This window comes from Malania oleifera, chromosome 9 (assembly GCF_029873635.1).
Source record: "Malania oleifera isolate guangnan ecotype guangnan chromosome 9, ASM2987363v1, whole genome shotgun sequence".
Lineage (NCBI taxonomy): Eukaryota > Viridiplantae > Streptophyta > Magnoliopsida > Santalales > Ximeniaceae > Malania > Malania oleifera.
Genome location: NC_080425.1, coordinates 17,736,776 through 17,759,589, shown reverse-complemented (window position 1 = coordinate 17,759,589; position 22,814 = coordinate 17,736,776). Strand labels below are relative to the sequence as shown.

Here is a 22,814-nt window from a genome sequence, read left to right as displayed (position 1 = left end):
CAGAAAAAGCTCCTCCATCTCTATCATTCAAATTTCTAAAATGAAAACCTAAGAAAATATAATCACCCTTTAGAATGAGAAAAGAATTTTTTTAATTGTGCTTATTTTGATGGGAAAATTTTTTTTGAATGAAATTTTATGTGAAAAGCAGTCTACGGTGTCTTTTTTAAAAATTGGCTTATTAATTTTCCAAACTACGGTTACAAATAAAAATGCTTTTAAAACTCAAATTTTATCTATACATTTTGAATGTATTTTATCATGATGTCACTGGACATCATTTCTACTTAGCTTTGATAATATTTTAGCTGGGTTTGCTGAAAATTGTATAGTATATTTCGGGGAATGAGTAATTGGGAGAATCTCTCCATTGCCTCTTTTTTTTAATCCCTTTTCTATCCTCTGTGCATAACATTGGGTATTTATGAATAGTTATTAATTTCAAATTGGCTTTAACCACCTGATCTATTTTGATTAACGCCCATCAAATCTGTCTAATCCTGTTTTTCCATTGGCATCAAGGGATTATAAGGATATACTATGATTCATGTCTCACAGAATCTGTCTCCAATTTCATTTTGACGTGTAAAGGATGGTTTGCATTTGGCCATGGAAGATGTAAAACAAGGTCCTGCCACTTCTGGAAACAAATGACCACAGTTTTCCTTTCACAAAAATGTACTCAGAATTCAATAAAGAATCTTGACCAAATCTTAATCTGATCAATGCTATAAAACTTCATAGGGTAGTCTCTCATATTACAGTCTGTAGAAGCAGCATATAAATACTTCAATACACCAGCTGTGTAATTAAAACAGTCCAAGGAACCGAAAATTTTCCCTTGATTGTAGCATTTGACAACAAACAGAAGCAATTTGATGCTTCTTGAATCTTGTTAGATTTCAAATCAAATAAAAACTACCCTGTGGAACTGAAAAGGATAAATATATTACGAATGAAACAAAGAGTACACGAGCCTGAGATGAGCAACCACTTGCTTGTTTATGCTACCTTAACTGCAAGCCCCCTTGAAATCGTCAGGAACGAATTGTCAAATTAGTTGGATAAAATATGTACAAGAGAACATCGGGGCCTCTGTATTGCACCAGTATCAGCAGACAACTACGTTCAGAGGTACGAATCAGCAAAAAAGAAAGAGGTTCATTCAAATGTCATACACATGAAAGTGTCATCATCCAACAGTGTTTCCATATCTACTAGGTCCTCTTCACCATTAGCTGCTCCTTCAGAACTGTTCGCGATGGTATTACATACATCCTGCCAAAAATTACAATTGAAATATAGTTTATTTGATTAGATTGCAGTCCAAAAATTAACCTCATGTTGTGGAACTTGAAGTTGGGACGTTGGATATGGATTTGCTACAACAAAAAGTACTTGAATGAAATGAACAACAATTGTACTGAGTTCTGTTCAGATGTACACAAAATCCAAACCCAATACTCAAAATCCATGCTCCCAAAACAAATCTAAATGTTTTGGACAAGATCTCAAGAATTCAAAATGGATGTAGACCATCTCTATATTGAACATACAGGTGCCCACACAGTAATTGCTCATTAACATGGTCACCATCCTAGACACAGCTACATCCTATTTAATGAAAGTTGGAACACCACAAATCCCAAGGGTAGACCCAATGACATTCAGATGGTGTGCAAGCCCAAGAGTGCTGATGAACATCACAAATATAAGTCTCACATTCGCCAGACACACAGATCACAAAAAGCGATTTAGATTCAAATATTATTAGTATGATTAACAATAAGAAAACTCCCAGTCAATAGACAAGAAAAACAAAATCAAAACAAATAGGTAAATGGTGAGACTTGACAATGGGACACAGAACTGACAAATTCAAAAAAGCAAGAGGACTAACCAGTATGAAACAAATGAAACTATTGTAAGCTTGAAGAGAAAGAAGGAACTTTGCATGCTAAAAGTGCAGTTAATGCTCCTAAATTTCATAAGCCATCTAGCCCTCAGTTCTTACAGAGAAGAATAGTTTCAGATTTAAAAGAATCTTGTCAATTTCAAATTTGCTGTAACACAATACCCTTGATCCAAACGGAGTTTCTGGTATAAAAATGGAATGGAATATAATGGAATTAATCATTTTTCTATATGTTCATTCTACAATCCTTTATCCCATTCTGCTCCTAACTATCCCATTCAAACTACCAAATTTTTTCAGTGAATTATTTTACTATTATTTATGGCATTGGAAGATCCATGGGGTTAGAGGGATATACAAAAGGACGACCCTCTCTGTTTCATCCCAACGTAGACATATCATACTCAAATTGTTGTCATTTTAAGTTTGATTTGAATTATAAATCTGATACTTTTGGGGCCTCCCATCCACATGCAATGGTGCTGTGCATGTGGGAGGGAATATTAACCTGATATATATTGTTGGCCCATCCCATAATAGCTTAAGCTTTTGGGTCTAAATAATAGTTTAACGAGAAAAAATGTGCTGAGATGTCCCATCTTATCAACAAAATCACAAGCCAAAGGTGCAGAGCAATTAGAACAAAGACAATCTCTAAAACATAGGTTTGCAATATCATAAGTTACCATAATTCAAAATTTAGGAGAGCAATTGTATTGCAATATTGGCCAACAACGTGTAGCTCCATGAAAGATCTTGCACTTCCCTTATCACATATTTTCCATCAACTTCACTTTAAATCTTTCTCCAGAAGGGCATTTAAGATATTTTTTACAACTTATCAGCCCTTCAAGGCAAAGCCTTAAATTCAACTACTTTGGTTAGGAAAAAAAATAAATAAATAAATAAGAGACTCTGGACACATCTGACTCTCTCCAAATAAGCTAAAAATATAATTCCACAGCCTCCATGAGAAGGAGCAAAATCTGAAACATATTCTGAACTTCCAATATTTGCACAACATCTGAGTCCCATGGGGAAACATTAAGCAGTCATGTGTTCCAGAGTTTGAACCAAAGAGGTTCTCGCGATGCTCTCTTCCCAACGTCGCCCACCTTTGCGACAGAAACCATGGTGAGCCTCATCAATCACTTTTATCGTAAATCTTCTGACCTGAAACCTCTTTATCTTGATGCCCTAGCCCTGTAACCAAACTGAAGCTCCATCTTATCCACAGCAACTGAACCTTATTTTTATTCAACCTTCCAGAAATCCCTTTCAACTTCCAACAACATTTCTCTCCATACTCTTACGTCTCCCTACAGCAAGCTGTCCTTGGCCATCAAGCCTCATTCGTCTTTCTCCAGTGACACAGTACAATCTAATAACCTATAGACTCACTTGCCGACAATCATAAGACTGACAGAAGGCTCTCTTCTTACAGCAACCTTCCTGGACCTTCAGAGGCTGCTCAAACCTTCCTAGACCTTTAGAGACTGCACCAGCAGCTGGATCTTCAGTGACTCCGTCAACTCTCTGCAAACAGCAACCTTCCTGGACCTTCAGATACAGTTCAAAGCGCAAGACATCTTTTAGACTTCGATTATGGCCAACCTAGTTATCTAATGCAAGAGAGGGATTTGGTTATGCTGAAGCAATCGGTTCAGATAAATGGAAAAACCTTCGATATATATTCAGACAAGGTTGGGGAGATCTCGTGTTTGCTTGTGGTCGAGAATAATGCCTCCCGTAACAGGTGGGCTAGGTGTTCTACAGAAGCGGTGGTCTGGTTTGCTGATGGTTAGTCTTCTTTCGGTCAGATGCAAAGGGGATTTCAAAATTTTTGAATGGGATTCACGAAGTATTGGATGTTGATTAGGTGGGTGAAGGTGGGAAAGAATTTTTTGAAGTTAGGGCTGGGGCAGAAAGGAAAGATATTTTCAGTGTTTATTCCAGAAGGCGCTAAAGGCAATGCGTGGCAAGGCTTCATAAATGATCTTTTGTGAGAGCAATTTTTTTTTGTGCGGATTCTGGAGGTGTTGGTGCTGATAGTTATCACGGAGTCAGGTGGTGCTGGAAGGAAAACAGAGGATGGAGGGGGTCACAGTAGCCAAGTTAATTCTGGAAATCAGGGTTTGTTAGCCGGGAAAGAAGAATTGTGCCGTTGATGTGGAGGTGTGATGCAAGTGACAAATTGAACAGAATCAATCAATAAGAATGTGAAGGAATCTAGGATTCTGGATGGTGTGGCGATCATCTCAGAGGCATCTAGGTTTGCTTTCAGGGAGGAGGCTGCGAAAAGAATTGAGCCAGGCTGTATGTTACTCGTTTTGGACCTGGCCCAAGTTATTGAAGAAGGATGCATTTCTTTTTGACTAAATTGGGGCAATTATTTGAACAAGCCCGATGCCTAAGAAAGGTTGAATCTTTGGATTCAAAGGAAGGAAATGGGTTTCCAGCAGAAGGATCAAGGTGGTGTTCAAGCCCATGTGTGCAGTAGCTAACACGAGTACCTCCTTATTGGTTCCGGATTAGAGTGCAGGTCGAAAATTTTGCTCCTGCATATCAGGAGATGAGTGTTGGGGAGGAGGACATTAAACATTCGGCTAGTGGAATACAAATCCAGCATACAGTTTTCCGAGATTTGAGTCAGGATGACCAACATGTTCAGAATTCTTGCAGCATATTAGATTCAAATCAAGGGTGAAAGTTCTGTCAAGTATTGAAGAGGTATTAAAAAGCTGTAGTAAAAAGGAAGAAGCTCGGTTTGAGGAGAAATCTGACAATTGGAGACCTAATGTTGATAGACTTGAGGATAAAAGGTTTATGCTCGTAGGAGGGCAGCTTGTATGGGTGCTGAAATGAAGAAGGCTTTTGAAGAAAAGAGAGAAATTTCTAGTGAATCAGTGCCAAAGTTAATAAGGAGAAATTCTAAAGGAGAGTTGGGTATTGTGGAAGACCATAGTGAAAAAAAGAGAAGGCTGGATGTAGTAATGAGGTTAGTAAAGGAAAGATGGGAAAGAAATGGATTGGATTTTTCAGATTCAACGAGTGATGATATTAGTGAGTTTGATTGTGGTGGGGATTTGTAAGTGGGCGAGATTTGAGAACAATATGAGTACATTTCTGATTCTTGCAATGAATTAGGGATTTATCGTAGGTCCATTCACCCCCATTGGAAGGCTTGGGGGGAGTTTCTATTTTTTATAACGATGGGTTGGTGAACAAGTTACGGAGTAGGGATGGAATTTTGCCTACACCCATGGTGAAGATTCCTGAAAAGGATTTAGAAGCTCAAAATCTTTTGGATAAAATGGATTTAAAGTTGAGTGACATTGGAGGAATGAAGTGCGCATGGATGGTGGTAAAAGTCGAAAGATGAAGGGACAAAGGGAATTAGCGAATTTGAAGAGCTCGGTAGACTATTACGGAAAGGGTTTAAAAAGGGCGTTCCTTTTCTAATATTGTTTAATTTTATTTATTATTTTTTTATTCATTTCTTTATTTTTTTTCATTGTTTGGTGGATTTTTTGTCCCTGCCAATTGTACCTTCTCTTCTTTTCATCTAATATATCTTCTTTTGCTATCAAAATAAATAAATAACATAGATATTTGTTAAATCTTGATAAACATTGTTGACCCAATAGCTTAAGCTTTTAGGCAAAGTGGTAATCGAACATGGTGTCATAGCTGGTTACAAGGAGGTCTCGGGTTCTAGTCTTGTTGCCCATGTAAATTGTGTGGTGTTCAAAAATTATTGCATTCCCTGTAATAGGTGTTATTTATCGTGCTTTAATCTCTTCATATGCTCTCAGGCTGCACATGTGGGGGAGTGCTTAAGCTTGATATGCATTGTTAGCCCACAACCCCATAGCTTAAACTTTTAGGAAAAGTGGTAATCTAACAATATCAAAACACATCAGAGCTCAACTACTATACACACAATTTCTACTGTACTTTCAACATAAAGGGACAACCTTATACTGCAGCAAAAAGGAAGTTACTAGGTGACGGAGGACCACAGAATGGAGAATTTTAAGCACCTCTATGCTGCCCCATTGGAAGATGATAGGGGTTTATTCATAATTATATGTTTTAGTTAACTGTAGGGTAGAAATATATTTGGCAGTTGTATGTTGGTTTCAGTTTTTGAAATTTGAATTAGTTCACAGAATATCTTCCCTCCCTCCATCTCTCTCCCGTATGCAAAGCCCCTTCCACCCCTCCCTCTTCTTCCTTCCCCTCTCTTCTTTCTCGCTCTCCCTTATTTTTATCTCTTCCTGCAATTCCCTGCTGTACAGCATCACAAGGTCATAGATCTTTCTGAATGTAGAGAGATCAAGCTTTCTCTATATTCTCTATATTCAGCGGCACTAAGTAATTTCTGATTCTTGGTAGCAAAGATAGCAGCTTGATTATGAAACTTGTTTGAACAAAAGGCTGTAGTTTCTGTCAAATTGAATTAATAAATTCAATCAAATTAGGACAATTCTTTTGACACATTCTATTTAATTGCTGTGCAGAATGCCTATTCATAGAGAGATGGAATACAATGAGAATGTAAAATCGGGTAAGGATGTAATAATTTAGAAAGAACTCGCTCATGAAAAAGTTCATGGTATTTCAACTGCCATGGAATAGAATAGGAATAGACATTCCTACAGTGAAATTTGTGAATAACCATTCCTAGTCTATTCCATGTACCTTTTCACACACAGGAACCTACCCCACAGATTTTCAAACAACTTAAAGAGCAGGAATTTTCTTTCCACCTTCAAATGCAAACCCCCAAGCTCCTTATCTAACCCACCAGGTCCAGGCCAAGGGCTGTAAGCTGACGCAAAACCGACAAAGCCTCTTCATTGTTCAATACCAGAAATGCCATAAAGCTACCCACAGACTACAAAAATGGAATCATTTTCCAACCTATCAAGTTAAAAGTCTTTCTATCAGCCTTAAAAGAATAACGAAAGACCACAGATAACTTCTAAGTTTAGTTGCTGTTAATGGTTATTGTTCTTCAATTATAGTCATGCAATAAGGTCTCTCTCTCTATCATTGACAGTGATTGCAATGAAAACCTTGCTCTCTTGATCAAGGCGATGGTGATCACAGCGACGGTCTGCTTGTTCCTCACTTTTTCAGCGCATTGACAGTGATTGCAATGAAAACTTTGCTCTCTCGATCATGGCGATGGTGATCACGGAGACAGTCTGCTTGTTCCTCACTTTTTCCGCACAAATTTTACTTAAAACTCTAGCACTCACTGCACTAAACTATTTAAATTTCAATTAGATCAATGCACCCCAAAAACAGTTTTCTTTTATCAACCCAACAAATATTTGGAGAAAAAACAAAAAAAAGACTGTAATCCATCTTCAATTATTTAGATATTGTTAAAGCTTGATATACATTGTTGGCCCACAGCCTAACAACTTAAGCTTTTAGGTAAAGTGGTATTAGAGCTGGTTACTAGGAAGTCCTAAGATCTAGTCTTGTTGCCCGTATTTATTGTGTGGTATTTAAAAAATTGTTGTATTACCTATAATGGGTGATATTATCGTGTCTTTATCTCTCCACATAATGTTGGGCTGCATATGTGGGGGAGTGTTAAAGCTCGATATACATTGTTGGCCCATAACCTAACAGTTTAAGCATTTAGATAAAGTGGTAATCTAACAGATATAAAAGAATAAATTTAGAGACTGAGAGGTACAGCCAAAGGAGTACAATGTGCCCTAAAGACTAAAGAAAGAAAAATAAATAAATAAAATTTAAACAACTTACTCAAGAAAAAAAAGAGAGATGTTGAAGTGAATAGCAATCCAATGTTGTTTATGTCCAGCAAGAAGTAGTTGAGGTAGCTACTGAAATTGTAGAACAACTGCACTGGGAGACTGAGCCTCAACTTGTTCAGGCAGTTGAGAATGGTACTACTGAGAATGAAGGGGCATTTGAAGGAATAATGGATGCCTCAGAACTGGTATCACCAGTTGATTACATCATCCCAAATAAATTTGCAAGATGTACTTCCACAGCCCGTTCACCTGTACGATCCCCTTTCAATTAAGCCAGTATATTACACTGGTCCCCTAGAAGCATGGTCACAATCAGGGTTCTTCATCCTTCGGGATTTTAAATTCGAGGTCGAATTTTTTCTAGTTGGGGAGAATGATGCAGTGTACAAACAAGATTTATTTTAATTACCAACTTCTTTTTTTTTCGTTTGTTTTATTTAAGATAATTATAGTAGGGTCATAACTTCAAGGTTCTAGGATATTATTTAGGAAGCAAGGTACTAGGGTATTATTATTTAGGAAACTAGAATTTTAATTTACTTGGGCTTCACATATTATTTTTCTTTTTCTCAAAATGTTGCATGTAAAAGGCAATCTATGCATAGAATTTTAGTTTATTTAGGCTTCTTATATTATTTTGCTCATTCTCCAAGCGTTGCATCAGTTTTAGAGACACAATTGAGAATTAAAGTTGTTGGATGTTGGTCCTGCATCAGCAAGCCTTCCTATTAATGCAAATTTGAACATCAATTTTTCCCTCCTGACCTTCCTGAGCAGCTGCACTACTAACCTCAGCAAATTACGTCTTCTCCACCTTCTTAATTGTCTTCACTATAGGTGGAGAAAGCTTCCTGAAACAACCAATCCCTTCTGCCAATTTGCTCCTTGTCATTGACCTTCATGAAAACCTCCATTGTTTCTGGGGTACACATAACTTGGCCCCTGCTCTTGGTCTCTGTGACACCTATTACCATTAATATGCAAGGCCCTCCTATAGTCCTATGTACAACACCCTCATCAGCCTTCCTCATCTTCGCTGGAGAGGAAGACCCAGGAGCAGTTGCCTGCCAACCACCACCCTTCCGTTGAAGAGAAACATAATTATTGCCATCATTGCTCGAAAAAACCTTCTGCTGCTCGCTAGAAGTTTAGGCCACCGGAACTTCAAGCTTAGCAACCAGTTCTTAGAATTGTTAAGCTCGTATGTAACAAGAATTTGTTCCAAGGAAAGCTCATAATTCTTCGCCCAAGTGATGTAGGACAAGAAGTAAGACCTTGGGAAGATCCTTGCTGGGAAATAATTAAGAGTTGGGGTTAAGAAATTGTGGGGTTAAGTTAGTAGTTTATTATATGTGGTTAGTAGTTTGTTATCTGTGTTCATTATTAATTAGTATAGGATTATGTGTATTTTGGGATTGTTTGTAATATTTGTGTAAAGTAAGGGTATATTTGTAATGTAATGTTGTTTTAGGGTTTTAAGTGTAATTTCATGTAAAAAGGCTTTCTTATAAATAGTGTATGAAAGCCACGTTGTAGGCAGTTGATGAATTTGAATTGTTAATTGAACGTGAGTTCCCCCTCCCCCCCCTCCCTAGTATCTCCTCTGTCCTCCCTTCCCCTTCCTCTCTTTTAATTTCTCCATGGCTGCAGAACCTTGATGCTGCCCCTGCATCATTTGGTATTAGAGCCCAACCACGATCTCCATTTTCCCTTTCAGTCCACCCATTCTGTTAATTTTGATCTGAATCCCTTTCCATCAGGTTTGCTTCCATTATGCATAGAAGAGATTTACACAATTGTTGCCCAATTTTCAGCACATTTTCAGTGCCTAAATGCCGCCAGAATTTCAGCATTATTTACAGCATAATTTTCCACAGTTTGATGTTCGGTGGAAATGAGAGGAAGAGTGATCACTTGTTTGTCAAAGGATTCACGTATTGAATGACAATCGACTTCAATATGTTCCGTACACTCATGGAAGATGGGATTAGCGGCAATCTGAATAGCACTAGTATTATCAACATGAAGAGGAGTGGAATGAAGCTGAGAAAAACCAAGTTCACCCAATAACCCACGAAGCCATATGATCTCAGAGCATGCGGAAGACATAGCACGATACTCAGACTCAGTGGAGGGCTTGAAAACGTTGTCTTGCTTCTTACCCTTCCAAGAAATGAGTGCATTGCCTAAGAACATGCACCAGACAAAAAAAGAGCAACGAGTATCCGCACATCCGGCCCAATCAACATCATCCACCAACTGTAAGGAAGATTCCTTAGGAAAGAACAACTCGCATGTCCTTCAGATATCGGATAATGCGGCAGACAGCGGCTAAATGAAGATGTCGGGGAGCCTGCATAAATTGACTGACTTGGTGCACAACAAAAGAAGTATCAGGACAAGTAATCGTTAAGTAGTTCAAACTCCCAACAAGCTGCCGATACAAGGATGGATCTGATAGAAGTTCGCCTTCCTCCTGACGAAGCTTAAGATTTACCTCCAAGGGAGTAAGAACAAAGTTACCCAATTGGAGACCAGCTAATGAAATCACTTCCTGCGTGTATTTGTTCTGGTGTAACAACATACCAGTCAGAGTAAGCTGCAACTCAAGGCCAAGAAAGTACTGCAGGGGACCAAGATATTTCATGTGAAAAGAGGCATTGAGATGCTGTTGTAATTGCTTAATTAACTCAGTATCAGAGCTAGTAATGACAATGTCATCAACATATACCAGAAGCAATACAATTCCTCCAAGAGTCTTGCGAAGAAAAAGAGAGGAATCAAACTGACTCCGAGTAAAATGAAAAGCAAGAAGGGTAGAGCGAAATTTATCAAAACATGCACGCGAAGCCTATTTCAGTCCATACAAGGATCGGCGTAGCCGACAAACCTCTAAGGAAGGTGTAGCAAACATGTCGGGAGGTGGAGACGTATAAATTTCTTCCTTCAAATCCCCAGGTAGAAAAGCATTTTTCACATCCATCTACCGGAGAGGCCACCCTTGCGGTGCGGCGAGTGCCAAGATAGTCCGCATAGTAGTCATTTTGGCAACAGGTGCAAAGGTCTCTTCATAATCAATACCATACTCCTGTCGGCTCCCAAGAGCCATGAGACAGACCTTAAATCTATCCAGAGACCCATCAGACTGAAACTTGACTAAGTACACCCATTTACAACCAGTGTTTTAAAAGGTGAAGGCGTAAGGCGAGGCGTTTTACCCTACGCGAGGCGAGACATAAGCATTTTGGGACTATATTTTTTTAAATAATTAATAAATAAAATCAATTTATATATAATAAAAAAATATGAAAATTTTTAAAATAATAGAGAAAAATATAAAAACATAATTTTTAAATATCATATAGGCCAATTTTAAATTTTAACTTTTAACTAACAAACACAAACAATATATATTAAAAAAATAAGCATAAGCCATAAGAAAAAGCCAAATTAAAACTATCTCAAGATTCTAATTTCTAAAAGTCAGCTCCAGCCAACACAGTGGTAGAGAGTATGAGAGGGTGAGAGGTCGCGGAGAGAGGCGAGAGACTGCAGAGGGTCGCTGCAGAGAGACGACAACTCCGAAGGGTTCGTCGAATGGAAAAAATACGTCAAAAGGAGTCGTCGAAGGCAGACCAAAGTTTGGAAGGGAACGTCGACTCGTCAGAGAAGCAGTCGTCGAGTCATCAAAGAGAGAGGAGGTGTTGGAGGAATCGTCGAAGAGAAAGCAGAGGCTATAGTCGAGAAGACTTGCTGGAGGCTTCGTCGAAGGGAGCAGAACAGAGGCAACATCGTGGGAGAGAGGGAGGATAGGGCTTTTGATGCATTATGGGTTCTACCCTATTTAATTCATGTTATAAACCAAGAATCCCGAAAGGCGTACGCCTTGGCATTTGAGGCGTAAAAAGGCAAGACTTTACACTTGAGGCGTACGCCTTCTCCCTTAAGGCGTACACCTTATAGGAATTACGCATTTCCACTAACGCCTTGGGGCGTTTTAGGCCCAACACGCATCAAGAGGCACACCTCAAGAACGCCTTTTAAAACACTATTTACAACCAATAGGTTTAACACCAGAGGGGCAAGTCACAAGATCCCAAGAGTGATTATCTTGAAGAGCTTGGATTTCTTCTTGCTTGGCCTGCTGCCAACATGCTTGGGTGGCTTCCTGGGTATATGAGTGAAGAACAAAGATAGTGTCGAGAGTGACAGACTGGAAATAAGCAAGGTATAAGGAAAACCATACCTATCCGGTGGATTTGTAACCCAGGTGGAGCGCCGAGGAACCGCAAAATCAGATGATGGATCAGTGTCTGGAAGGGGCGTTGAAGAAGGAGGAAAACGTCAATGATACACCACACCTAGTTTAAATCGCTCAATAAAAGAAGACACATCATCGAAATCAGGACGAAGAGTAATAGGAGTGTCAAAAATAACTGGAGACAAAGAAATATTGACTATCAAAGAAAATCACATTCCGAGAGATTTGGAATTTGTTTGCATGAGCATCATAACAAACAAATCCTTTCTGAGTAGGACTATATCCCATAAAGGCACACGTGACAGACTAGGCAGCAAGCTTGTGACACTCAACAGGTGGTAGATGAACAAAACAAACACACCTAAAAGTATGAAAGGATTGATACTCAGGAGATATGCCAAACAATCAAAAATAGGGAGAATCATAATTTAGAGTGGTAGTAGGCAAACGATTAATCAAATAGACAGTAGTAGATAAAGCTTCTACCTAAAACTTAGAAGGTACAAAAGAATCAATCAAAAAAGTACGAACGACATCTAAGAGATGACGATTCTTATGCTCAGCGACTCCATTTTGTTGAGGGGAATAGGCATGGACTTAAATTTCCACGAAATTGTCGAAATTTCCAATTTCTGTCACCCTCGAAATCGAAATGGCAGTCGATTTCCATCTTGCATAATTTCCGTCCAATTCTCAACGAATCATCCAAAATTTATCAAAATCTTGAAATTTTAGCAAAACTTGTCAAAATTTTAACTATACAATGAAATTTCGTCAGAATTCAAATGAGAGATTTAGGAGTGAAGTGAAATTTCTCTTCTAGTTTATTTTATTGAAACAAAAGATTATTATAAGAGCGTTTGAAATTATATGAAAAAATAAACTTACAGTAACATTTTATTTAACCATTCATGTCTAAATTATCATTATTTGTATAATAAATAATATTAAATGATTTATGAATTTCATTTGTATTAACTGAATATGTTTAATGTACATTATTTTACAAATATGTTTGATACACATAATATTTTACAACTTTTCCACCTCATGCAAAACATAGATGTATTTAAGTTGTAATATATTAGTCTTAAACACTTATATTATTATATTTGTTAATCATCTAAAGTTTCACAAAGAATTCTATGCTTTACTACTAATTTCCATTATTTTTTCAAATCGAAATCGAAATTTCCGTATTTTTAGTGATTCGAAATTTGAGTCGAAATTGAAATTTAAGACCTTGGGTATAAGGACAAGAACGCTGGGAAATGATCCCCTTTTGCTGAAGAAAAGTCTGAAAAGAATGAGACATGTACTCCCCCCGTCGAGTCGGAGAGTAAAGTTTTGATACAAGTATTGAACTGTGTCTTGACAAACGCAACAAATTTTTGAAAGATGGAAACACGTCAGCTTTAGAGTGGAGAAAATAGATCCAAGTGAATAGACTATAATCATCAATAAACGTCGCAAAATAACGATACTGACCATAAGAAATAATAGGAGACAGGACTCATACCCCAAACATCAGTATGCACAATCTCAAAGCAATTAGAAGCACGACTACCATGCGTAGGAAAAGGTAAACTTTTACCAAGACGACAAGTAGGCAACTAGCACAATCAAAAGATACAGGAGAAGAAGAAAAGGAATCTTTATTGCCCAAAAAACCATGTTTCATAAGATGAGCCAAGATAATAGAATTAGGATGACCCAATTTCTTATGCCAGACTTCATTATTATTGGCAGTAGTCGTACAAGCAAGAGAAACAACATTAGGAATAAAAAACTGTAAAGGAAATAAATGTCCCACTTTAGGCCCCTTTGCGATCACCATCCCCGACACCTGATCCTGCACAAGACAACCACCACGAGAAAAATGAACATCACAGTTATTATCTACCAATTGTCCAACAGAAATCAAATTGCTAGACAATGCAGGAGAGACAAAAACATCGTGAAATGAAGAGCCCAAATTACCAACAGCGATAATTGGAAGAACACTGTCATCAGCAATCTGAATATTTTGCGTGCCTCTATACTTACGAACACCATGGAGACATCATATTACCAACCATATGATTAGAAGCGCCTAAATCAACAATCCAAGAAGTTGAGTTAGTAGTCGTACCTTGCAGGCCTAAGGCCGTAAAAGTAGACACAATCATCTGTTGGACTATTGCTGGTGTGAGAACAAACGAATCAGAGCTTATAGTGGGTGGCGCAGAAGAAGACTGGACAGTAGCCTTAAAAAGGTTGGGAATGGTGATTTTGAGGCCGCACTATCGTCTTTGATGATATGGCCTTCTTTCTTGCAGTAGTTACAAACTTTCTTAGGACAGTTACAAGCAATATGACCAAACTCCTTGCAACTGAAACAACAAGTTGTTCCTCCCACTCCCTTGTGCTGCATATGCTACATTCACAGCATCAGAAAATACTTCTCAAATCTTCATGTAATAAATCTCCCAAACAAATATCCAAAGAAGGAACAGGATTACAGTTCAATAAACTGGCTCGAACAGGCTCAAATTTAGTTCGAAGTTTCATCAAAAACTAATTGCGTTGACTCTCAGTTGAACCGCTTGAAGAGCCGCGAGTGCCGTAGGGGGGACCTTAGCATGAACAATAGCATAATACTCGCTCCAAAGATTAATAAAACCATAACAAATTTGTTCAATAGGTAAATTACCTTGATTGTAATTACTAATTTCGAACCCCAATTGGAACTTCCGAGCACTGTGATCTTGGTGGTAAATATGGTGGAGATAATCCCACATAGCCTGAGCCGTAGTAAAACAAAAAGATTGGTCACAAGGTGAGACTCAATCATCCCCAAGAGCCAAGAGATCACCTTAGCATCCTTGACCTCCCATTGTGCAAATTCCTTTTCATCAATGGGAACTTGAGCAGAACTATCAATATAATTTGATAATTCGTTCCTTTTCAAGAACATTTTAAATTGGAATTCCCATGTAGGGAAATTATTTCCAATAAATCGAACAATAGTCTTTTCAATAGACATGATGAAAGGCACTAAAAAATAAGCCCAAGCAATCAACCAAATAAACGGCAAGCCTAACTCAAATCAGGTCCAAATCCAAATAATAAGAGGTCGACAGACACAACCAGATTACAAAAGCCCATCAGAAATAAAAAGCCCAGATCAAACACAGAAGCCTAACTCGAAATACCAGCCCTGTGTGAAAAACGACACAGCAGAGGAAGAAACACAGCACCTTCTTCAATCACACCAGGAGTCAAAGCTGCTGACCACCACAGATACTGCTGACAGCCACAAAGATGCCCAGCCACCATGATAAAAACACTGAAATGAGTAGCCTGAAATCAAGTACAGCGTGCGCAGCTAAAAAAAATTCTGGCAGCCCCCAACTAAACTAAACACCACCAAAGTGGACACCATAGAGAAGGCTGACGCCCACGAAAAGCAAGAAAGAACTTGCTGAAACCGAGAGAAATTTTTTTTTTTTTTTTTTTTCAAGAACAGCGATGAGAATTGCACCCAGTGATTAAGACCAAAACGACAGAATCAGAAGAGGAGCTCTGATACCATGTTAATTTTGGTATGAATCCCCTTCCATTGGGTTTGCTTTCATTATATATAGAAGAGATATACATAGTTGTTGCCCAATTTTCAGCGCCTAAATGCTACCAGATTTTCAGCATTATTTACAGCCTAATTTTCTGCAATATACAATCTAAATATAAACTAAAATATTTCAACTACATTATTTACAGTCTAATTATCCTAAATTATCTCCGTAACACATTCCCCCTCACTCTTCTCCTTCTCTCTTCCTCTTCTTCCTTTTCTTCTTCTTTCTTCTCTGTTTCCGATATCCTGTTCTGTCCATAATTCCCTGCTGCCCAGCAGCAGTCTGCCCCTTTCTTCTTGTTTGTTTCTCTTCTCCTTCTCTTCTTCTTCTTCTTCTCTTAATTCTCTCCCATAATTCTCTCACCTCCCTCATTTCTGAATTTGGTGGCTGTCTCTTGGCAGTTTCTAGCAGTTTCTGTCCAGCAACTCCTCCAACCTCCAATCTTCTTCTTTTCTTTTCCATAACTCTCTCAACTCTCTTTCTCATTTCTTAATTCTGTAATTCTGTGGGTGCCTCCTGGCAGTTTCTGTCCAGCAACTCCAACCTCCCATCTTCTTCTTTTCTCTCCCATAACTCTCTCAACTCTCTTTTTCGTTTCTGAATTTTGTGGCTGTCTCTTTGCAGTTTCTATCCAGCAACTCTTGAATTTCAGTTTTAAAAAAACTGAAAAGCAGTTCTGCAGTTTCTGAACAATCAGAAATTCCAGTCGTGTCCCCAAATCTCAAACACCACTTTCCAGCAACCATCCTGCAACACCACCCACACCACCAAAAACAGAACCCCCCGAAACCCTTCCCCTCAAAATTTGTCGCTGTCCAACCAACAGAGGACCCCCACGCACCAGTCAAAACTTCTGCAGTTGCCGGCACTTTGAAAACTCTCATCTACTGTGCTTTTCTCATAACACCGCCACCATCAATAAACTCCTCATCCCCTAATCCCCCCTCGACCCAAGTTTCATTGCCAGAGGTGCCTCACTGGCGGCGCACATGCCCCATGAGCCGGTGACCTGTGGCTAGGAAAGAGGTGCCTTACTGGCGGCGCACATGCCCCATGAGCCGGTGACCTGCGGCTAGGAAACTTCCACAGTTTTCCCCAATTTCCAGTCACACGAAAAACGGCCCAGACACAATATTTTGGGTTTTCTCCACAAAATTTTGATCTGCAAGGAGATAATTTTGCTTGTGGACACAACATATTGCAAGCAAGGGTGATAATTTGGCATGAACCCTAGAAATTGTCACTGGCAGCATTAAAAATCAGGTTTTGTCACGTAATTTGTGAGTTTCCTTCATGAATTTGTTACGTTTCAGCAGGACAATCAATATCAAGGTGAATTAAAGGTAGGTTTTTTTTTTTTTTTTTGAGAAATTGAGAGCAAGGATTGTGAGAAATTGTGTTAAAGGGTTGTGATATATAGCTGCAGCATATGTATATACATAATTCAGCAACATGGTGACAAATTATAGGTGTAATTTCAAGCTTTTCAACACCTTTCCCAAATGTGGAGAAAAGGTTTGCAAAATCATCATTGATGGAAGATGTCCAATGAATGTAGTTTCCATAAATGGATCATATGCAGCTTCATCTGGAACCTCACCCAAAGCCTTGTGTGATATCTTGGGTTGATAACTCTATTGTCCATGTTTATGAAAGATGTTTGGTTCCCATCCAAATGGGTGAATATTTGGCTAATGTTTGGAGTGATATCCTACCTAAGAAGATTGGCCATGTACTTCTGGTTCTCCTTGGTTGGATCATTTAGGTGTGACTCAAGGACATGAGAACACATATGTCTTTCACCACAATGGGAAGAAAATCATTTTGAAGTCCACTCTACCAATGAACCAAGACAAAGAATCAGTCATAAATACTCAGCTTGAGGACAATACAAGGAAGGAACTTAATGTGCTCGAAGACATCCAAAGTCCTTCAAACTTTCCTATTGTAGAGTTTGTCATCCCCAACGAGTTCATTGATGCTGATTCTCAAGTCAAGTTTATGGTGCTGCCAATGGAACGTGGTTTCTTGCCTCATTAAAGTGTTGGCTTTCAAAGAAGTCCAAGTTTTCATCTCCCTTTTGATCCTCCAACATTTCAAAATTCGAGGCCGAATTTTTTCTAACTGGGGGAGAGTTGATGTAGGACAAGAAGTAAGACCTTGGGAAGATCCTTGCTGGAAAATAATTAAGAAAAGTTGGGTTAAGAAATTTTGGGGTTAAGTTAGTAGTTTATTATGTGTGGTTAGTAGTTTATTATCTGTGCTCATTATTAATTAGTATAGGATAATGTGTGTTTGGAGGTTGTTTGTAATATTTGTGTAAAGTAGGGGTATATTTGTAATGTAATGTTGTTTTAGGGGTTTAAGTGTAATTTCATGTAAAGAGGCTTTCTTATAAATAGAAATAGTGTATGAAAGCCATGTTGTAGGCAGGTGTTGATGAACTTGAATTGTTAATTGAACGTGAGTTCCCCCCTAGTATCTCCTCTCTCCTCCCTTCCCCTTCCTCTCTTCTAATTTCTCCATGGCTGCAGAACCTTGATGCTGCCCCTGTATCACCAAGACTATAAACTGGTAAAAAAAAAAAATTGAGCCTTTACATTTTTTTTTTTAGGCCTCACTTGCAGATTCTTATTTTAAGCCCCATCATTACATACACCAGATTGGACTAACTGCCTCAACTGTTGTAACCAATGGCTAATCCAAATCCACCAAAATATGAATAACACAGGTCTACTCCAGCTTGCAATCACCCTACATCCTTACAAGCTAATGCCTCCCTCTAAAAACCCTAGCAATTTTCACCCCAGAACAGCTAAGATCTGCTAATTGACGAACATTGCCAGCCACACCTTAATGATTCTATTCCACTGTGTTACAAAACCCTCTCTCCGCCCATGATTAACCAGAATAATTTCTTCCGTCAATCTTGGACACAGACATTCTATTCCTTCAACTGTATGAGAGCCTGCAACCCTTCCACAAATTATTCTCCTACTCAGTGACACTTCAAGAAATTTGCCCTTTAGTGCGAATCTGATTGCTACCAAGTTCTTGAAATCCCTGAATCTTCTATGAAAAACAAATTTCCCTATCCATATCCACACTGAAGATAAAGCAACCAAGAATCTGGCGTGCTATCAATGAGGAGATCCTCATATAACCGCAAAACTCCCCAACCCTGCCTATATCCAACCCCAAATTGAAGGTCTTCCCTTCAATCTGGACAGACTGCCAGAGATTTTTCCCCACCATGGCGACCAATACTCACAGCCATGGCCAGAAAGAACTGCAAGAGGGTGCAAGGGAGAGAAAGAGGAAGGAGATGTGAACCATTGAGTGCTTAGAAAAGCTAAGAGATCCTTAAAACATCTTTTATTGATCATATATCAGCAGTCAAACTCCAATTTTAAGCACTGCTCTACATCTTTGTGAGTGCCTGTGAGTGTAGGTTTGTGAGTGCCTGTGAGAGAGAGGCCCAGGGTTGGGGGTGAGGTAGAAAGCAGGTCAAGCATCAACAATGCAATCAGATATAATAAAATAATAAAAAGAGAAATTTGATCAACAGAAAACATTGATTCGGTGAGGTGGTGATGGAAGCTTACCTGAACTAATATTCCAGGGCCCTGTTCAAAACAGTGTAGCAGCACTGTCTATGGTATAGTGTCACTTGGCACACACTGTTCACATTACTGCTGCAGAGCTGTTTAGTGCTATTTTTCGGTTTTCTTTTTTCTTGCTGTGGGTTATATTTTAGGGGAGTTTTGTGTCTTTATTTTAAATTATGTTAAGGGTTTCTTTACATTATTTTTAGTCATATTACTATATTAGTTCATTTCAATGGCCAAGACTGCAGTTTTGATTCATTGGTTCTAAATTGGATCTGAATCCCCAATTTGCCAGCCCTAATTCACACTTTCTAAACCAGATTTTTATGTTGCAGTGGATTGTAAGATGCTTTTCCAAACCTTTCTTTGGAGGTCCTTTCTACACGTCTCTGATAAATTTCCTATTGTCTTGAAGCTTTAGAGTAAAGTTACTTAAGAGCCCTATTTCTTTTGCTTTGAAATACGCAATACAAATCATTCCCTCCATGGTAAAGGAAAGTTGGTGAGATTATTCTGTACCAGCATGTATAAATTAGAGACATGTGAATTTAGGGCCAGAAAATCTTGTTTATTATCTTGGTTGTTCTGATTAGTTGGTTCTAAACCAGTTCGGAGAAATGTCAGGTCCTAATCCACCCCTTGTATTCATTAATCCATAACTCTAGACACTTGACCAATTATGCAACCAGTACACTTTTCAACTTGTATTTCAAAAAATAAAAAGGAAAAAAGAAACACACACACACAAACACACAATTACACGGAGAATATAAAATAGCAATACTTTCTAAAAAAATTTCACATACCTTGGTTTTGCGGAACCCCTCAACAACAGTCAGCAGCCTACGATATTGATCTCGTGCCTCTGGGTACTGAACCATGGACTTGACCCTAGAAAGTGCCTTTTGGTACCTCTCCTCAGTCTGTTTCCTTCCTTTCTTTAAAAAATCATAATCATCTTCTTGTGCAGGTGTGACTTGTGAGCTGATGTCATTAGCAAGAGCATCTGATCGGAATCCCCGCAAACCATTGCCTTTCCGTCTCCAACGCAAAATTACCTTCTCCAGGATTCCTACTGACCAGGTAATTGGTCTGTACTTTTTCCTCACCTGATGCCCTCTTACATGAGCCTTTTCACCATTAAAGGACAGGAAAAGAAGTTACTGGAACAAGTTAGGAAAGAATACTTGCACATAGCTAAAAGTGTACTGTTAAAACCTTCAGAAATTGAAGAATATCAACGAACTGTGCTACTAAAATCTTTCAAATTGAAGAATTTCACATTTTTACACGGTACTGAAGAAATTCATATGCAGATATTGTTCAAAAACTAGAAGATAAACCCATTCATATTTTGTCATGGTCCTTCAATTTGGTGTGGAATTAGACAATCATGTTTCAGTTTCCGTCACAAAATGCAAAGCAACCCATTCCCAACCTTAATAAATTTTCCTTTAACCAGTAAACCAATAATGACCTAACCTTGGGAGTCCCAAACAGCCCACCTATCATTTCCTTCACTACATGAGTGTACCTGGGAATTTTCTTCTCCCATTATAGGAATAATTTCTTGTGCAAAATTATAGGAATTGTCTAAGAAGCAATCAAGATATAAAATAAGCAGAAATGAACCTGTATTTTAACAATCCTTTGCCGGATTATTATGAATTCTCTTCTCTTCTTCCAACCACGAAACTTCTTTTGTATCTGTACTGCAGCAGCATCAGCTAGTCCTGACCTGCATGACTTGACAGTTAAAAGTGAAAGAGCACGCTCATCCGACAATCCATCGCTGTCAAACTCATCTAGTTGTTTTCTATGAAATGATTGCATTCTGAAAACTTGATAAATACGATCAGCAGCCTGTGTAGCATTACAGACAGCAGTTAAAGAATCCTTTAGTGACAGCAAATCTGGCACGTCACCATCATTGAGGGGAGTGGCCGTTCGTTCTGAAGCTGTCTGTATTGCCTTTATGCCAGAATTGTCAGAGGCCGCGTCCTGATTTGGATCATTTATTGTCAGGGATGAGAGGTAGGAAGTCAATGAAGACTCCGCAAGAAAACCAGAAATTCCTTTTTGGCCATTCGCAGATGCCAGGTCTGCAGGAGTTCTACCTAAAGGAAATTTCGGAGTTGGATCTGTTAATGCTCCAGGAGCTGCACCCAGAGAGACAAGGGCAGCAACTGTGTGCTCCCTGATATACACAAAAATAAATAAATAAATAATAACTACATAATATAATAATAAAAGAGTGAGAATGGCAGAAAAAATTTGAGTTTTGACCACGACAAGAAATAGCCCTCATATAAGAATAACTGCTGTAAGAATTCATATGTTTGGATGTGTTTATTTTAATTTATAACAATTTCAGTTGTTTACATGCTTCTGGTCTTTGGAAGAAACTTTTTAGGAAAAAAAGGTTAAAAAGTTTAGTCTGAAAAGGAAATTGGGAACACTTATCACCCTTGACGCAACGTGAGTGTATACTGTGTATTTAATCATGAGAGAGAGAGAGAGAGGAGGAGGAGGAGGAGGATGCCTTCTGTGGATTATAAACCAAAAGCATCCACTCAATTTAGGATGTCTATTGCTGAAAGTTAAAATGCTTTGCTTGATTGCATTACCAGAAAACTATAATTATTGCAGAAGTAGTTTTAAGGATTTAGACCAAAAGGCCAGAAGCTGCTCCTTTATTTCAATACATTTGCGACCTTGATTTGTAGGTAAAATAAGTTTAGAGGTTCTTACCTGCCACAAAATGCAGCCCAATGAAGCGCAGTCCACCCATTAACATCACGAAAATTGATATTAACCCCCGAAACTATGGTTGGTTGTATAGCCCAATCATAACCAAGAGCAGCTGCCAGATGTAGCACACCTTGCCCTTCATCATCTAAAATACTGGGCCCCTTACCATCCTCAGTGATTATGTGATGAAGCCAAGAATACAATTTCTCTTTCATCAGCTTTTCTAGGAGCTCCTCCTTTACTTCATATTGGGAAAATTCCCCACCTGAGATTGGCTTTACCATCTTGCAGCATTCGTCTTGCTCCCTTAATGAAATGATTTTATGGGCTATATTTTGCATCTCCCCAACACTTATATCAAGATAATTTAGCTGGCCATCAGATTTCATAGACAGTAATCTCTCAAATCGCATTTGAAGAAGCATTTCATGTGTCTGGCCATTATAAATATCCATGTCTTCATCAGAATTCACTCGATACTCAAATTCACGCACTTCACTACAAGCTAACCTGTTGGAACACGTTACATAGAAAGGGACTCGCCCAGCTATGTGAGGTGGAGCAAGGCAACAGAGAACTCCATCTGCTAAAACTTCTGCAGGAACCTCTACTTCTCCAAACATACATGACCATTCACATTTTGCTACCGTTTCTTGACTCATCAAAAATGTTCCAGTAATCAGAACCTGTTTTGTATTGGACATAGAGAGTGAGGTTTTATTAATTGATTGAAGAAGCGAAAGGCAAAAATGCCACACGTTCTCTTTTGAGTGTTAATTTGAATCGAAACTAAAAAGGGCCTTAGACTTAGCTTAGGAATCAATCACAATATCTACAATAACTGTCAACCTAACAAATTCTACA

At 38.6% G+C, this 22,814-nt stretch overlaps 1 protein-coding gene across 1 annotated transcript in view; it reads right to left on the bottom strand.

Annotated features, from left to right (window-relative positions):
- Window positions 1-688: 688 nt before the first annotated feature.
- LOC131163813 (calmodulin-binding transcription activator 2) overlaps window positions 689-22,814 on the bottom strand; it is a 69,992-nt gene continuing 47,866 nt past the window's right edge. The window contains exons 10-13 of the mRNA XM_058120583.1: window positions 21,951-22,636; window positions 20,832-21,396; window positions 20,006-20,329; window positions 689-1,278 (exon numbers count right to left, since the gene is read on the bottom strand). Of these exons, the coding sequence (XP_057976566.1) occupies window positions 1,162-1,278; window positions 20,006-20,329; window positions 20,832-21,396; window positions 21,951-22,636 (1,692 nt within the window). The 3' untranslated portion in view covers window positions 689-1,161. The remainder of the gene's footprint in view (window positions 1,279-20,005; window positions 20,330-20,831; window positions 21,397-21,950; window positions 22,637-22,814) is intronic.